The sequence below is a fragment of the Lissotriton helveticus genome, chromosome 9 (assembly GCF_964261635.1).
Source record: "Lissotriton helveticus chromosome 9, aLisHel1.1, whole genome shotgun sequence".
NCBI classification, from domain to species: domain Eukaryota; kingdom Metazoa; phylum Chordata; class Amphibia; order Caudata; family Salamandridae; genus Lissotriton; species Lissotriton helveticus.
In genome coordinates this window covers 73339270-73357945 of record NC_136070.1, presented here as the reverse complement: position 1 = coordinate 73357945, position 18676 = coordinate 73339270, and the positions used below count along the sequence as shown (strand labels likewise).

At 41.1% G+C, this 18676-nt stretch overlaps 1 protein-coding gene across 1 annotated transcript in view; it reads right to left on the bottom strand.

Moving 5' to 3' along the window:
• The window catches only part of PAPLN (papilin, proteoglycan like sulfated glycoprotein), a 419313-nt gene that overhangs the window by 48009 nt on the left and 352628 nt on the right, over positions 1–18676 (bottom strand). The window contains exons 18-20 of the mRNA XM_078659503.1: positions 9870–9993; positions 6791–6896; positions 3277–3973 (exon numbers count right to left, since the gene is read on the bottom strand). Coding sequence (XP_078515629.1) covers positions 3277–3973; positions 6791–6896; positions 9870–9993 — 927 coding nt within the window. The remainder of the gene's footprint in view (positions 1–3276; positions 3974–6790; positions 6897–9869; positions 9994–18676) is intronic.

Sequence of the window (18676 nt, the reverse complement as noted above, 5' to 3'; positions counted from 1 at the left end):
GGGACTCTACGGAATTTCGCTGAGTTTTTATTTAACTACACAGAATTTCGTGGAGTGAAACACCCCTAGTTTTAGCTCATGAAAGCCACACCTATTTGGTTCACCTTAGCTTATAGAGACATGACATGTCATATGCTTAAAAGATAGTGGTGTACGGCACAATCATGTGTCAAACACATCGAACCCATAACTGTTTACTCCAATCACAATCATCTCTGGTTTCTAAACAGTGACTTTTGCATGCATTTGTGAAATTTTCTTGGCAACCTTGTATATAAGGTAAGGCTTGTGAAGGAAATCAGCCACTTACTGCATGGAAACACCCATATCTCAATAACAGTGGAATGACACACTGCATTTTTTCCCGCTTTATTCTTGCAAATGTGAACTGGTGTAGTGCTAGAGGCACTCTTCTGGTCTGAAATCCTGTGGTGACCTTTGACTCCCATTATTTTAAATGACTTTGGTGTGTCATATTATCCTAGCCTGAATGTACGATGTCCTGTATATGCCTTGTTTCTCTTTTGGGTTTCTTTCTTGCAATCTTGCAGTCTTTCAGTGGGAGCTCTCACGGAGTAGAACAGCCTTGCCAAGAACAGAACATGTGGGATGTACATTTCAAAGTATGAGAGAGAGAGAGACAGAGAGAGAGAGAGAGAGAGCGAGAGAGAGAGAGAAAGAGGGACTGAGAGAGAGCGAGAGGTGTGGAATGTACTTTTTGGTCTCGAAGTGCAGTGCTCTGTGTTGTACATTGAGATATGAAGTATGTGATGCTATAGGCAGTGGTGCACAAATGTGCATTGTGCTGTAAATTGATAAGTATTATGATGTTCTTACTATTGGCTTTGACATGGCCTCATGGCATCCTGAACTCTGACTCTGCCTGGCTTGAGCTTCATCTGTGTGCACAGCCACGCTTGCAAGTTGGTTGGGTTAATCACGTGAGAGATTGTTTAATGTACCCTGGAAGGCTTTCGCAAGCTTCGTCAAGATAAAGGCTGGAACATGCGAGAATGTAGAGGGAACATGGGAACTCCTTCCTGCCATGGAATGCTTGCTTGGAAGCTGGCCAGTCCTAGTAAGATTCCTTTGGCGCAGGGACGAACCATCTCAAACCTTCTGGTGCGTGTTTTGAGATTATAAAGCTGAGGGTTGTTGACTTAGAAACCGGGCTTTTGGAATCCGAATGGGGACAGGGGCGTCTACTTTGGTACAGCGAAACCCTGGTTGCTGAGGCTCTTATCCCCGGCTGTTAACCCGTTCCATGCTTGTGACAGAACCACTCCGTCATCAGCCACGGACGCGCTGTGCTAATGACTGAGTGGTTCTGTCACGGCCCGGCCAATTCCGCGCCTGCACTGAGCGTTGTATTGAGCGGGCGGGACCGTGACGGAACCACTCCGTCACAAACACAGCGTGCCCGTGGCTGGTGACAGAGTGGTTCCGTCACCAGCATGGCAGCGCCGCGCGCTCCCCCCTAGCACCGCGCCGGAATTACCGCCACCGTCAAGGGGTTTGTGGCCCCGTTCAGGAGTGAGCTAAGATGCAGTGCTTGCACCAGGTGAAGTGTTGAGTTTTGATTATTGCCATTGTGATGCGTGGCCAGTGGCTTTGATCATTTGAGGTGTTTTCTTTGTGATGTGTGAATGAGTGAGGTGCACATCCAAAGTAATCATTTGATGTATCTAGTGCATATATATATATATCTTTCTAATCTCTTGCAGGACGTCCAGCATATTATATTTTCTTGAGAGTTATCTGATATTATTTGCTGCTTGTTTATTCATGGTATTATTCATGCATTTAACTGTTGCATTTACCAAGTGTGTTAATATTGCTTACATATAAATATTTACATATCTATGTGTATTTGAATGTTGTACATTTGGCATCTGTGAAAACCTTTCTGTTAGAGAGCATTGTTAAAGTAAAACCCGAAGCCTTAGTCTAAAAAGAGAGTCTTTCCATTTTGTAAAATAAAACCCTTTTCTGAAGGTGTTTGTTTTGTGTTATGCCTCCTGCTTCGCCATGTGTGTTTTGAGCCACCTTGTGGGAGATTCTGTATTATCTGAAAGTCGAAGCAAGACAACAGGGTAGCAAAATTTAACTAAATGGTGCAGCGCGGCTCTGCAAGTAATTTAGCAGCTCCGATCTGCTTCATTTACAGAATGCAGCGATGAGCTGTATTGACAAGAATAAGGCACACCCCTGTGTTTTCCCTTTCGCAAGTGCTAAAAAAAGCTGCCTAGCTCCAGTGCAGGCACCCTTGCACCATGGTGCAAGGGTGTCTGTGTTGCAGGGATGATTGTGTTTGTGCAGGAAGGGACATCTCCCTGCACAAAACAATGATTAATGACGTTTTGCTCCTTCTATGTGTGCTGCAGAATGTGCCACTCTACGCCTCCTTAATAAAGGCGTTAGTTTCTGGCGCTGCCTCAGATTAATACATCCTTTTAAATCTAGGACAGTGTCAAAAAGCCATTGGTGTTGCGTGGGTTCGCCTACAACAACACCAACTGCTCTCCCCTTTGCCACAGAAAACAGCGGCGAGGAAGCTCATATTTGCAAAGGCACATTTAAGCCACACAAAGTGGCTTAGCGCTGCCTTGTAAATATGGAGCAGTGCATTGCGCCACCAGAGCGTTGGAAAAAGTGATGCTCCAGTGGTGAATTGCCCTTGTAAATATGCCCTCAAGTGTCCAACCTGATGAACGTAAGTAAACAGCTAAAAACAAGGCTGTTTAATTGGTAAACAGCGTTGATCGGGGCTGACCTTTGGCTGACCAGCCTTTTCGCCAGGCACTTCTCTTTGCTTCCCTGTGTCTGTCAGTATGAGATTTTCAATAGTCAATATTATTCTTTGTTATGTCTTCTACAGCAGCATGAAACCTATGTATATGTGCACCCTATAAATAAATGTTACCCTAACATAACCTAAACTAAAGTTAAAAAGTACTTAGAAACACAACCACCGTGTGTCATTTGCCGTTCTTGGATATTTTCACAAGTGCACATATCTAAGTATAAAAACTGGAAGTAGATAAAGAGCATCCTGCATGGTCTATCCCAAGACATCCATGACAAGCTCAATGATACTCTGGGGAACATGTGTATACTGCCTCAACTTTATCCATAGTGAGGGTGCTGAAGATTTGCAGAAGCCCAAATGAATCTGTACTACAGGAGCCTCCAACTTGCCTGCGTAACAAAAGCGTGGATTACAAAAAGGACACAGGGTTGGGCACTAAGCAAGATAAAGAGATGTAAACACCTTACCTGTAAACAGAAGACTGATGAGGAGCCGCACCTTCGTGGAGTCTCCCCCCTTCTGCGCGTGTGACCATTTCTTCTTCTGAAGGATTCTTGTGAGGCTTTCCTTCGCGATGGCGGTGGCGGCCAGTGATGACTTTCCACCTTCCCATTTGGTCAGAAGTGCCCACCTCTCCTGGCCCAGGCTGCCTTCCTCCATTGGCTATCCTAGTGTCTACGATAGCTTGGTCATTATCCCCAGACTGAGGTTTTCGGCCATCAAAGAGCCTTGCTTCTCCACTGGTTGAGTGGTGGGACTCACTCCTCCCACCTTGGCTGCCATCCACATAAATGATCCTCCTTGAATCGTCTCGCTCATGGTGACGGGCTGTGTCTTGACCGCCTTGCTCGACCTCAGCCCTGTGTTCTGTGTGGTGGTGGTGTCGGTGGGAGGCGTGATGTCCTCGGTGTCTTCCCCCTTGCTCTTGTGATGTCAGTTCCACTCTCACCTGTTCTTTCTCATAGGTGTGCTGCACATTCATTCCGGCAGCACCCCCGCATGCGCTTACGCACTCTTCCTCAGTAGCAAAGTTGTTCTTGTTACCATGGCATCCACCGTACCAGAATCGGTTGCATTTACCAACATCGGGCACAAAATACCACCGTGTGGTCCAATCTGCACAAGGTCCATGGGCACTTACCAGCAGGCACCTAACAGGGTAAGCTGTGGATAAACCAGAAAGGGCAGGTAGGTTAGGTACAACATTGAATTATGGAGCAGATAAAACAGCGAAGTAACTGGGTTTCAACCTACATTACATCAATGGACAACCCTCTCTTGTTAATGTCGTTGTAGAACTGTGCGTAACAATGTCCACCCTTGTTGTAAGCGCATATGACACAGATGATCATTACAGTATGTGATGTTACATAAATGCCCTAAAAGTTGTCAGTGTTCTGAAGCTGAGCAATGGTGTCTAGTCCTGCTACCCCCTTCCTTCCTGTGGCACCGCTCTCTTGGCTCCATCGCCCTTCACTTTAAACATATTTGACAGTGGAGAAGAGAAGGCTGGATTGGTGGAGTGTCCCTCTTGTTGGGAGGCAGGTAAGAATAGCCACAGCATTAGTGCACGTTCCGCCCCTGGTCCCAGAAACAAGCGACTGATGGAGAACTAACAGGTACATGTCTCAACCACAGCCCAAATTATGTTATAAAAATGTTTCTAGAGGAGGTAGGTTGAAAGGGACAGTGTTACAGATGAAATGAAATGTAACATAACACTGTCCCATTAATTTCATCTTCAAACCTCATAAAGGCATTTAAGGGTTTGGAGTTAAAAAGTCCTCTGAAAGTTCATTGTATAAAAAAGTTGAGGTAAAAAAGTGGTGTGCTTAGGCGCGGTTAAATGTGATGTGTGTGGTAACTCCTATCGCAGTTAAGAGTTTTCGGCAGCTAACAGCGCCCTCCCACAGTTCCCCAATGCAAAATTCCAGCAGATTAAGCGTTTTAGAGTGGAAATGCCTTATAATTATTGGCACATCTAGAATTTTGCTGCATTAAGTACCAAAACCCACGTTATTCCCCTTTTTTGGGGCAAACACTTAATTGGCAGTTATTTTTCTGACATGATAAATCCTGACCCAGAGGAGTTGGATTGAGTTTAGTTCAAAAAATATTTGCCTAAACACTGGGCCACTCAGAATGAAAGATATCATGTTAATAATTTCTAATTAATTGTGTTCTGCATATCAAAATTATTTTGTTCATTGTTTGAAATGGCCATGCTGTGGTGCCTGTTATTAGAGATTATAGGTAGGCAGGACTACACACTGCATCTCTACACCCGATGCCCTTTTTAGGCACTTATTGTCAAGAGTTGGTGTATGGATTTCAGTAACAGTAAGAAAGGGGTAACTTTAGGATAAGGGCGTGGGTTAGTGGAAGAGTTGGGGTTTGGTTAAGGCTAGTGCAAAGGATGGGGAATGGGATAGGCTACATGATAGGTATCTTGTGAAGAATTTTCTTATGGTTAGGGTTGGATTAGCTTTAGTTTAAGGACTAGGGTAAGAGTAATTGCTTGAGTACGGAATGGTTGTAAGAGTTAGGGTAAGAAATGGAGGTAAGAGTACAAAGGTATGGGTTAGTGGAAGGGGTTAGGGCTAAAATAAGCGTAGTGAAAGACATGGCGATGGGGTTAGGGCATAGGAAGGAGCTTGTGTTTAAGTATATGGTTAAGGCTAGGGCTAAATTAGGTTTAGCCTTAACTCTGCTGTTAGAGAAATATTAGGAGCATGGAACGGTGTAAGAGTTAGGGTACAGGGTTGGGTTAGGGATGGAGTTAGGATTATGGTATGTATGGGATGGGTTAGTGGAAAGGTTAGAGTAGGGTAAAATAGAGCAAGGGATGGGGATGAGATTAGGGTACGGGACAGAGCTAGTGTGAAATATAGGGTTATGGGTCAGGGTCAGATTAGATTTAGGACTAGGGTTAACGTAACAGAGTACAGATAATGTAAGAATTAAAGTTAAGAGTTAAGCAAGAGGTTTGGGTTGGAGATTGAGTTAGAGTTAGGAGAAGGGATGGGTTAGTGTTGCATGTACTGTTACGGTTTGTGAAAGATTAGGTTTAAGGGTGATATTAAGGATTAGGGTAAATAATGCTGTAGATCAGGGTTGGGTGAGGGATGGGATTTGGATTAATTCGGAAGTTTTAATGTTGAAGTAACTATTAAAGGTCAGGTTAAGTATTACATTGCAACAAAAGCGTGGAGGTGGTAAAATATTTTTTTTACCACTACATTTCTTTGTATTTCACATTGAAATATATGTGAACCATTTCTTTTTGCCACACATTTTCAAAATAACTCCATTTTCGATCCTAAGTTTTTCAATAAGACTTTGCTTTACACACAATCATTTTATTGCATTCCTTGGGCTGGGGTATGGTTTATGCAAGATTTCTAATTCCTAATCCCTAGCAATCTAGCAGTTCCTGCACAGCAGTCAGTCTCTTGAGATCATGGGAGTTGAAAACCACATCATTCCACGACCCTGCTATCTTAAAGGTTTTAAAAAACAAAATCAGCCATTTTTTAGCACTTGACAAAAATGATTGTTTCCTAAGCTTCAGGAAAATTGCTTAAATTCACGTTCTAAATTATAATTTTGCTTCGAGGCTAAAATATCAAGTTAAACCAGCTTGCCAGTGTGACCCTACTCACAAATCATTTACTACGGGTGGACAGGCACACCTGTGCAATTTACACCTAAAAGATCATTTTTCACATCAGAGCTGCTAAACGTCCTCGGCATGTTCATGTGAAAAACAACACTGGCTGTCACATCTCTTCTCCTTTGACCCTGTGACAAATTACATACCAGGAGGGTACATTATGGGATGTCTCGACTACTTTCTGAATGATGTCCTCCAAAATGCAATGGAAGAAGAGCTTTATTTCCAAGGAGAGGGAATTACTTGCATCGGATTCCAAAAGGTTTGATGCAAAATTAAAGCAAATTGGCTAAAAATAAGGCACTTACAGTGGCTGGGCCGGTTGCGACACCCCTCGCCCAGTGGGCCGGAGGCGGGCTGCGTGTTGTCATAGCAACAGCCAAACTTGGATCCCCTGCACTCCTCAGATGGGTTCTGCAAGGGAATGATATTTCAGTGACTTCAAAACAGATATGCCTTATTAAAACATAATGAAAGATGCAATGTATAAATGGAAGAATGAGGAAAAATCAAGTAAGAAACTTGTGTTACACAAATACAAGGGTGCAAACACAGCTTCGCCTGCACGCACACACACATTATTTGTTAAACATCCTTCATATTGGGAGGCGGATGTTGAGAACACCTGTTTATTCATATATCAGCAATTCCATTATAATTGTGAAGGAGGAAGACATCACATTTCCTAATTTTTGGAAGCCTAAATGCTGTCAAATTTCAGTGTTTCGAAAGAAATGAATTCCAAAACAAAGAGAAATGAAACCCAGTAGACTTATCTGATGCCAGGAGTCCCAATGTTTTGATTTGTTTTGCCACTGGATACAGTTTTTGGGCATCATGCCAGCCTACTTCGACCTAATGTGTTATATTGTACACAAATAATGTGTTACACACCCTTGGAGAATTTGTGACAGCGGTATGGTGTGCATCAAGTTCCTGTGCGCCCTTTGTAATGTGTGATTGCAAGGGTATTCTGTAATACATAGGAGTGTTTGTGACAATGCTATGGTTTGCATTGTGTTCCCGTGTGCCCTTTGTAATGTGTGGTTACAAGGGTATTGGATCACACTCTTGGAAAGTTTGTGGCAGCACTATGGTGTGCATCAGGTTCCAGTGTGCCCTTTGTAGTGTGTGGTTGCAAGGGTATGGTACCACATCATAGGAGTGTTTCTGGCAGTGCTGCTGTTTGCATCAAATTGTATTTTTATTTATTTATTTTAAGGTTTTATAGAGCGCGTACCAGACCCGTGAGGGTATCAGAGCGCTTTACATGATTGAGGGGGTGGTATACAAAGGGCATAGGAGGGGAAGATATCAAAGGGAAACAGGCGTTATGTACATTATGTAGGAAAACAGGCAGTCACAAGTTACGGATAGACTTGGGATAAAAACAGGTAGAGTTATTATACAAGAGAGTAGGTAGTCTCAGCTCCCGGGTGGGAAGCCCAGAAGGTCGGGAGGTATCATCCGGGAAAGTCAAGGATAAAACCGTCATGGAGGGTGGTACAAGGACGTAGAGGAGATTGTAATGCAGTCGTTGGGCAAGGAATTTGCCCATAAGGAAAATGATGGTCTCCTTTTTGAAGCGTGCAAGAGATGACAGTCTTCTGATGGTAGGCGGGAGAGAGTTCCATATTCTTGGAGCGGCCCCAGAGAAGGCCCGATTGTAGGTTTACTTTTTCCGGAAACGAGCTGGTTGGAGCAAGAGGTCTCTGGCAGATCGGGAGTTTGTGGCTCCTCCGGATATCACAAGTTTCTGGGCAAGGAAGGCAGGGGATATACCTGTGCGCCATTTGTAGTGTGTGGTTGAAAGGGTATTCTGTAATACCATAGGGGTGTTTGTGACAATGCTATGGTTTGCATTGGGTCCCTGTGCGTCCTTCCTAGTGTGCGGTTGTGAGGTTATTGTATCACACTCTAGGAGAGTCTGTGACAATGCTGTGGTTTGCATCGGGTTCCTGTGTGCCCTTCGTAGTGTGCAGTTGCGAGGGTATTGTACCACATTCTTAGAGAGTTTATGAAAACACAACGATTTGCGTTGGGTTACAGTGCGCCCTTTGTATTGTGTGGTTTCAAGGGTATAGTATCACACCATCTGAGTGTTTGTGACAAAGCTATGGTTTGTATCGGGTTCCAGTGTGCCCTTCGCTGTGTGTGTTTGCAAGGGTATTGTATAAATGCAAAATGGGGCAACTGTTCCTATAGTAAGAGAGATGAATAGTGGAAAGTATTGTTGCCAAAGAGCCCTCTTGCGGGGCCCGTGGGGCATTGCAGCGCCGGCCCCACGAAGAGCTAAGTCCTATGTTGAAGCATGACATCCATTCAGGTGTGTGAGGGCTCAATCTTCCAATAAGGAGGCCCCCCTTAACTGATTGGTTTCCCACCTACACTTTTTACTATTTATGGCTCTTTCAATAGGAACAGTTACCCCTGTTTTGGATTATGGGCCTTTAACCTGCTCCTGTGCCCCCTTTTTTTGATTGAATGAAAGGGTATTGCTCCACACTCTTGGAGAGTTTGTGACAATGCTGTGGTTTGCATCGGGTCCCTGTGAACCCTTAGTAGCGTGCGGTTGCGAGGGTATTATTTGTAGTTTTCCTGTGCGGGACATGTTGCAGCAGGAGCATGATGTTTTTTGACACAATGTAGGCACAGTGTCAGCATGGGAGAGTGTGAGAATGTGACCCACACCCTATCCCAGGGGACTCTCAAGGTAGAGAATGCTGTTCAGCCAGTTTCAAAATGTGTCTAGAAGTGATATATGCATACGACTTCTGTTGTTATTTTCTGGTGGTAAGAAATGTCCAAATTGGCTCTACTGAAGCCTGGGCAGTAGCAGGGGAATCTCTCATCATTGCCTGGTCATGTCTTTCAATTCTGCATTACAGATACTAACACAGGCCACCAATAAGATAGTTTAAAGTCAGGCTTAGCCAGACCAATGCCTAACCAACCAGAGGCAAATTACTGGCAATGCTGGTACTGGTTTATGAGGGCATCAGTGCAGCAAGAAGCATGATTCTCAATTTTTATTTTACAAGTGAACAAACGATAAGAAAGTGTGATAGTTCTGAAGATTTCCCAAATCAAACCTCTATATGTCTGAAAACAAATGCCGTAAAAATAGATTTTGTAGGTAAAAGTGAGTCCAAACACCACTTTTAAGAATACAAATTTTCTTCAAGATTTTGTTGAGAAATCCTTGGGAGAATCTTTGTTGGGCAGGAGTTTTTGTCTCAGACTTCTGCTTTGGAAAGCTCAAAAACTTCCAAAATCATCACTCGGGAAACGAGATATACTTAGAAGCCGGTGCTTAAAGTAGGATGTCCAAACCTCTCATCGACTGTGAGTTCTACTTGTGATCGAATAAGAAATATGGCTACTTACAACTGGAGAGGCCTCTTCCTCTGCTCGCTCATTCCTGCTGACATAATCATCGCTGTACAACTTTGGGCATCCTGCATTGTCCGGGCCGCGTGCTGCTGTTATCCCGTCAGGACAGCATCCGTACCTGTAAAGCAAAGAACCTTAAGTTAGAAGATAGTACAATATAAATCCAACTCACAAACATGATTCTTGTTAGTAGTCTTTTGCTTCACTGATTTACCTGCCATTGGTGTCTACCACCACTTATAACTATCTATGATGTTGCTAATATTGCTAACAATGGCAGAGTTAGCAGTGATGGGCTTTGCCTAGAAGATTCTGATCAAGGGAAGATGGAGGCCTTGTAGGGGTCCTTAGACATCGGAATGCTTTGTTTACTGTTTGCGTGTGGTACCTTTGGGCCTGATTTAGAGTTTTGCGGATGGGATTACTCTGTCACAAATGTGATGCATATCCCGTATGCCGTATTACGATCCCATTGTATCCTATGGGAATTGCATTACAGCGTACAGGATATCCATCACGTTTGTGACAGAGTAACCTCTCAGCCAAACTCTAAATCAGGCCCATAGTCTCTACTAGGATACCAAAGGGCAAGGATTTCTGTTCAAATTCTAGAAAGATATGGTAAAGAAGTGGCGGCCATAGCCAAGGGATGGTGTTATGATAACACAAGGACATCAGACGCCATTGGTCCACTTAGACCAATATGTTGTAAAAAGTGTTAGGACAGAAAACCATCTAGAGAAAGGGTTTAAACCCTCCCAGTTAATTGTGCCATGAAAGAGCTAGTGATCAATGTAATGACATCATAGAGTGGTATATTTGGCAAGACATTAATTATGCACTTTGTAATCTTACCTTTAGCATCAACCAAAGGGCCTGGGCAATAGAAGATTTGTGCGAACAGTAATATGCATTACTATTTTTGTCACAGTATGCATCTGTGCACAGTGGCATAACTTGTACAGCCTGAAAAGGTACATGTGGATGTTATGGATCTACGGCTTCTTTGTTATGAGGTTGTGATGTCGCAGTCATAGATGTAACCCCATATATTCCTTGTTGATTTTTCTAATGAGTCGCCACCCTAGTGGATGCAAAGAGAACAGCAAGAGAACAAAATCCTACCTGGTCCCAGATAGCAGACATTTATAAGAAGATATGGAAAATGTGCTTTTCAGAATTAGTAGCAGGTGAAGATTTCTTATCCTTTTAATGGAGAGAGGGGGAGGTCCATAAGTTCAGATACTGATCTACAAATCTTGGCATCTGAAGACATTGCTTTAGAATTCTTGGAAGATAAATTTGATGGATCACATTTACTTTGAGGGACGATATATCCTAATGCTGTTTATAAGTAAATCCTTGTGGGTAAGACAGTCTTGAAGAGGATGCAGGCCTGAGAACTGTGGACATTTAATGAAATATAAATCTGATGAACTTAATCCGTGTAGCTTGAAAACAGGCAAGTATGATTTGGTGAAAGCGATGTAGGGAAATTGGCGTAATTCACTCTGGAGACATTAGCACCTATAAGTGAAGTTCTTCGGTAGAGAACGAGAAAAGGCATGGTGTTGAATGCTACATTGTATAGGCTAATGAGGTTGATTTGTCATGAGTGCTTTGGGAGTTAAGACCACAATGGCCTCATGTATGTGATACCATTGGGGTGTTTTTGCATCATGTGTCGTCTTGTGTTTATAATGAAGGTGCGGTATTTCAGCTACTAATGGAGGGTGGGTTGTAGCAATCCCATATGGAGTCTTGCGTACATCAAGGATGAGAGTCGGAGCCTCGGGAGCAGTGTAGTATCTCATGGGGGAATATTGTGTTGTCGCCTTAGATGGAATCTCTTATACATCCCTGGGCAGGCTGTTGTGGCCTTATGTGGGCTCTTGTTTCTGTCACAAGGGGATTTGTAGTCTCAGGTGGGGTCTTGTGATTATCATGGGAGAAGTTCGCCATCTCAGGTAGACACCAAAGTGCATCATCAGGGTTATTGTATCCTCAGTTGAAGTTCTGGGCCCTTCTTAAAGTTAGTGGGTTGTAGCTCAGATAGAGCCTCATATTAGTCATGATTGTAGGGTGTCTACATTGAGGTGGAGAACTGGATAAACCAGTGGAAGGGGTCCCCATCAAGCCCCCAAAGGGAAGGTGGGGCTGTATGATGGAATCTCAAATATATAATGAAGGATGGCTTTGTAATCTCAGATGGACAGCCTTGTTTTTCGAACAGAGTGGAGATGGAGCATTAAACGCCAACCATGGATATTATCAGTGAAAAGTAAACAAACACATAGCATATGTGGGAGAGAGTCGTCACCATTAATTGCAGTAAAGAACTGCTCTTTTGCTGAAAACTCTTCCAGCACAAATTGAGGGTTGGTCGTGACAGACAGCAGTAAAACCCATTAATGAATTCACTCAATAAAACCTGGCCATGTGAAAAGGATTGAACTGATAATTCTATGCATGTACGTAAGTAATATATATATATATATATATATATATATATATATTCACTGAAAAAACCATAGGTTTTACACACGTTATAGTTAGGAAATAGCATTTACAAAACCTATGAAATTCACTGAAAAAACCATAGGTTTGACACCAGTTATAGTTAGCTGGAAATTTTACTCGCATAAAACCAATGAAATTCCCAAGTTATAGTTAGTTGGACTCACTATAACTTGCGCGTGCAATGCACTGCTGATGACGTCACATATTACATCACTCATGACATGGTCAGTGACATCAGTCATGACATCACTGATGACACTATCCAGTGAATGTGTGTCTTTTTAAAAAATAAATATGTGTTATATATGTATATGTAAAAGTTGATGGAAGAATAAATGTTTAAATAAGTGATTACTTGGATGTTTTAAAAAAAATTTATTGGTTAACTGGTTTATTAAGTGTATCTTAGTGAATACATATATTAGAGAGTAATGTTTAAATATTTAAATATATGTATTAGGGTTTCACTTTGTGTATACGTGGTTGCATGGGTTGGTGAGTAGCTACATGTGTATGTATATGGGTTATTAGATGTTTTTGTTAGTATCAGTATGAGTGTTTGTATGGTTTGGTGGGGGTATTACTTAATACATAGATGCATGAATGACTGACTCTCTCTTTGTATGTGTTTTGAAGACAGCATATGTGCAGGACTGTATGGGTGGAAGAGTGTGTATGTGTGTGTGTTAGTGAGTGAATGACTGTCTCACTAGTGTTTTTATCAGTAACTACATATGTTTTAATCTAATATATGTGAATATTGATGTATATAAGTGAGTATATGTGAGAGAAAGAGATTGTAAGAATTCCTGTTTAGATAAGTATGTGTTTCTATAAGTGATTGTTTAAGAGAGTAAGTATGTGTAAGTTTCCATAGAAGTAAGGTGGTTGTGTGTGTATAGCTGTATATGCAAATAAATGTATGTTCAATAGTTTATTTGCATGTGTGAATATGTGTGAGAGTATCTTTTGGATGACTGTCGGTGTGTAACAGGATGTATAGGTGTATCAATACATATCATGAGTGAGTGTATGTACGAGTGACTATATAGAACTGTTGATCAATGAGTGGATGTGTATATAGATGGTGGAATTATTGAATTGGTTGTTGTAACTGGTATGGGTATCTCCATTTTTTTGAAAATGTTAGTTTCTATTTTTGAATATGTGTTTCAAGGGTTACATTACAGTGAAAAGAGGTCTGTCACTCTGTCACAAGGATGGTGTCATCAGTGATGTCATGACTGATGTCACTGACCATGTCATGAGTGATGTAATATGTGACGTCATCAGCAGTGCATTGCACGCGCAAGTTATAGTGAGTCCAACTAACTATAACGTGGGAATTTCATTGGTTTTATGCAAGTACAATTTCCAGCTAACTATAACTGGTGTCAAACTTATGGTTTTTTCAGGGAATTTCATAGGTTTTGTAAATGCTATTTCCTAACTATAACGTGTGTAAAACCTATGGTTTTTTCAGTGAATTTCATAAGTTTTTTAAATGCTACTTCCTAACTATAATGTGTTTAAAACTTTTCAGTGAATATATATATATATATATATATATATATAAAATTTCTATGGCAAAATGAAACCCCTCATTTTTTTCCTTTTCAAATTAAATGTATTAAGTGTTACCACTTTATTCCAATCAAGATGACTTCAGGTGTGCCATACTTTTGTCATAAGTAAGACTGTTAGCGTTCTAGTTGTCCTTTAGAACACTCTGGGACATTCTGTCATTGGGCTATAGTTGGGCTACATCTGGCTGAAATTTGGGCTACATTTGGGCTCTTTTTTTTGGTGGCCATCTTGGGAGACTGCATATCAGAAGTTCTTTAATGAAATATAAGAGGATTTGAGAAGTCACTCAAAATGTGCCCTAATTTTTCTTTCTTCAGCACTAATCATAATTTCTATGGCAAAATGAACCCCCTCATTTTGTTCCTTTGCAAATTAAATGTTTTAAGTGTTAACACTTTATTCCAATCAAGATGACTTCAGGTGTGCCATACTTTTGTCACAAGTAAGACCGTTAGCGCTCTAGTTGTTCTTTAGAACACTCTGGGACATTCTGTCTTTGGACTATAGTTGGGCTACATCTGGCTGATATTTGGGCTACATTGTTTTTTTATGGTTCTGGTGGCCATCTTTGGGCTACATTGGGCTACATTGGGCTACATTGGGCTACATTTGGGCTCTAACATATATATAGCCCAATGTAGCCCAATATATATTTTTTCAAAGTTAATTTTCTCAGCAACTACTGAACAGATTTACACCATTCAAAGAAAAGCGTAATCTGCGAGCCGGACTCTACCTTTCTACCAAATTTCTTATAAATCCATTCAGCTGTTCGAGCTGTAGCCGTGTCTAAACGTGCTATGGAAAATAACATGGGAAAAACACGTTTTGGGACCCCCCTTTTATCTCAGCCCCCACTTGACGAATCCCCCCTAAACTATCAGGGAAGGAGCAGAGCGGAGCAGGCCATCTTCTTTGAGAAATTCGCAAAGATTTGTCCACCGGCGCCAAAGTTATTCTCAATAGAATGTTGCGGATTTCCTATGAAAACTAGGTCCTAGCTAATATATATATATATATATTTATATATATATATATATATATATATATATATATATATATATATATTCACTGAAAAAACCATAGGTTATAGACCATATATAGTTAGGAATTAGCATTTAAAAAACCTTATTTTACTCACACAAAACCATTGAAATTCCATATATAGTTAGTTGCACTAACTATATATCGCGCACCTGCAATCCACTGCTGATGATGTCACATATTACATCATTCATGACATGGTCAGTGACATCACTGATGACATCACTGATGACATCTCAAATGACATCACTGATGACATCACTGATGACATCTCATTTGACATCAATGACCACATCACTGATGATATCATTCATGTGACAATACAATGCATCTCCTCACATTTTAATATAACCTCTGTTTCACCCAGTGTTAAATACAGAATATAATTTTTGAAACCATTGACACACCAATACTAGTTACTACATACGCACTCACTGATTCCTACGTCTACACACACCTTCACTCATTCACCCATACTATCATTCATACATACAATCACTCATCTTTACAACACTATCATATGCACTCATACACCTATACAGACACTCACAGTCTGCCACTCATCCATGGAGTTACTCACACACCTAGTCAGTCCTGTAAAGAATCAATGACACTTCCATTTTCTTGTCTATACAGTTAAACATAGAGCACCTTACATTTTCAAACATATACTAACACATACTTACCTTGTTATACAATCATTGATACAAGTACACATTGATCTGCACAGAGTCACACACCTCCCAGCCAGCCACACACACACTCAGTCTCCCATACAAATACTTGGACAATCAATCAGTAACCCATATAGTTAATCATATAGCTACTGATCAAAACATGCAGCAGTTTACAGAACAACAGACATAATGATGCACAAATTAAGACACTTTAGTCACTAACCCATGCACTCAGTGAGACACATTTAATCACTCACTCATGCATTCAGTCATGCACCTACTAAATCCTTTGTCCAGACACTTATACTTCCACTCATTCTTCAATATGTAAGACACATTTTAACTTTACAGAAACATACAGTCACTGGATGTTGTCATCAGTGATGTCATTTGAGATGTCATCAGTGATGTCATCAGTGATGTCACTGACCATGTCATGAATGATGTAATATGTGACATCATCAGCAGTGGATTGCAGGTGCGCGATATATAGTTAGTGCAACTAACTATATATGGAATTTCAATGGTTTTGTATGAGTAAAATAAGGTTTTTTAAATGCTAATTCCTAACTATATATGGTCTATAACCTATGGTTTTTTCAGTGAATTTTCAAGGTTTTGTAAATGCTAATTCCTAACTATATATGGTCTATAACCTATGGTTTTTTCAGTGAATTTCAATGGTTTTTTAATAGCAAATATCATAAGCTGTCGAATGTCAAGTACGTGGTAAGTGAAAACATTTTCGTGTTTATGCACACTGATCTGCTTTGAATGGTGCCCCCCCCCTCATTTCTATTAGGAGTACTCTCTCTTTGCAGATAGTGAAAGGTAGTTAACGCAGGTCTTTGCCCCCATTGTAATCCGTCGTGCCTGCTTCTCTCTCCATTTGATTCATTGTTATCCAAGTATTTACTGTTTTAGAATTAGTTCTCTTTGGTTCATTCTCTATTTACAAACAAACACAGAGTCGCAATACTCTGTTTAGTCTTTGCAGATAACGAAAAATCGTGTAAAAAAAAAGAAAAGGAATCGAGCAAAATCAGTAGGCCACTAATGGGATCTCTTTTTGACCTCGCTAAAATAGAAACATTAGGAACAACCCCTCATGACAAATACAAAACTAGTGAGATGAACTGAACTCCACACAATGATGGCTGCAAAACAGCTCTGCTCCGCCACCCACCCCGCCCAAAATAACGATAAAGAACGGCTGCCATGATTGGTTGCGGAATGACCACGACGGAGCTACGAAATGGTGCTGCTCTCATGCTAACCCCAGCTTCAGTCTGAAACATCCAGAAACACTGTAGACTACCAATTCGATCAGTTCCGGTAGCGCCCCAATGTAACCCGGTAGAGAAGAACTAGCCCTCCCCTCTTTGACTGATGGTTCTTGTTGCCTGTCCCTTCTGTTGTCATTTAACAGAACTATTTAGCCTGCTGAAAGGGGTTGTGTTCCGACCGCTGGTTGGTGGAGACATTTTGACTATATTCTGTACCTGCGTTGTCGCGTAATGCGTCATATGACGCGCCGCGTTAGCGCATCCGGAAGTCATCCGGGGCGCGCAGCGCGTAACGTAAGCATAACAAGTCATGTGACTTGTTAATAAAACTTTTCATTGGTTCATTTTACTTTTCTTATTGTAATGATGAAAGGCTTGGTCATATGACCTAAAAATTACGCTTTTCATTACTTCCGAACATTATTTTTTCTTAAATATATGTTATAATGTTCCAGGCTAATGTACTTTCCCGGAAATTTTACAACTGTCCTGCAAGTAAAATATATTCTTTTTTCGAGAAAAAGAGCGTTTCTTCGTCCCATGACGGAGCCGTTGAGCAAAAGAGGGTCGACCTGCTGTCTTAGTCGCCGATACGCCTGAATATGAGATTCTTATCGATCACTTTATGTTGCAGGAATAGAAAACACAACAGCCCTTGACCATTTATCTTTACTGCGTTCCTTCGTATTATACCTTTTACCCTTCATGTAATTGGTCTGCTTTATTTCACTTGCCTTTTAATGATTCTAAAACAGTGACTATTATTAAAAACTTTACCAATGTATATACTACTACCATGTTTTCTTTTAAAAACCTTTATTGTGAAAATTTCATTATACAAATACGAGCCTATAACCACGTGGGCCGGCCACGGAGCAAACTGTAATCGTATATGATAAATAGACATTTACACTGTAGAGGAACGTAACGGGCGGGCCATTAGGTTGCAAGAACTAAGGTGTCTAACAGTTACGGAATCGGTGGACGTACATTTTATAATTAAAATACGACAGGGCCAGTTACAATAAAATTATCTAGATATACATTTGCGGGCAAGTACCATGGGTGACGTTAATTCGAACTTTCAACAGTACAGTAATCAATAACACATCAGAACTTAATATCAATAGGGATGTCGAAATATTCAATCAATTCTCGTCCCCGCCCGCCATGTGCTTCAAAACTGCATACGTATCTCGTGATTTCAAGGTTCTGCAACCAGTACACAACAAGGAGTTACGAGTCCCATTTATTCTGGCGCCATTTTGGGCGAGGACGGGCAGGTCCAGGATATAGTCAAAATGTCTCTACCAACCATCGACTATGATGATGTTCATATGCTGTATTTATTAGAGTAACACTCAGATGTCCACATGAAATAAATTTGCCACAATCTAAACATGTCATTTTAATCTTTCCAAAGTTCTTCTAAATATTTGGGACCGTTTCCCTTGCCTCTGAAGCTCTCAGTGCCACTTCTTTGATGAATGTACTAGCAGGTCAGGGGTTCTCCTCCAAATCTCTCTTTTATGCAGCACTATAATTAATTGGTGCCACCTCTCCATATGACAATGCATGGTATAGTTACCACAACTATATATTTTTTCGGTTCCTCTAGAGAGTTCATCGTGGCAGATGAAGCGTGTAACGTACCGGGCATTTACCTTTTTTTGCATGTACAGGAAAG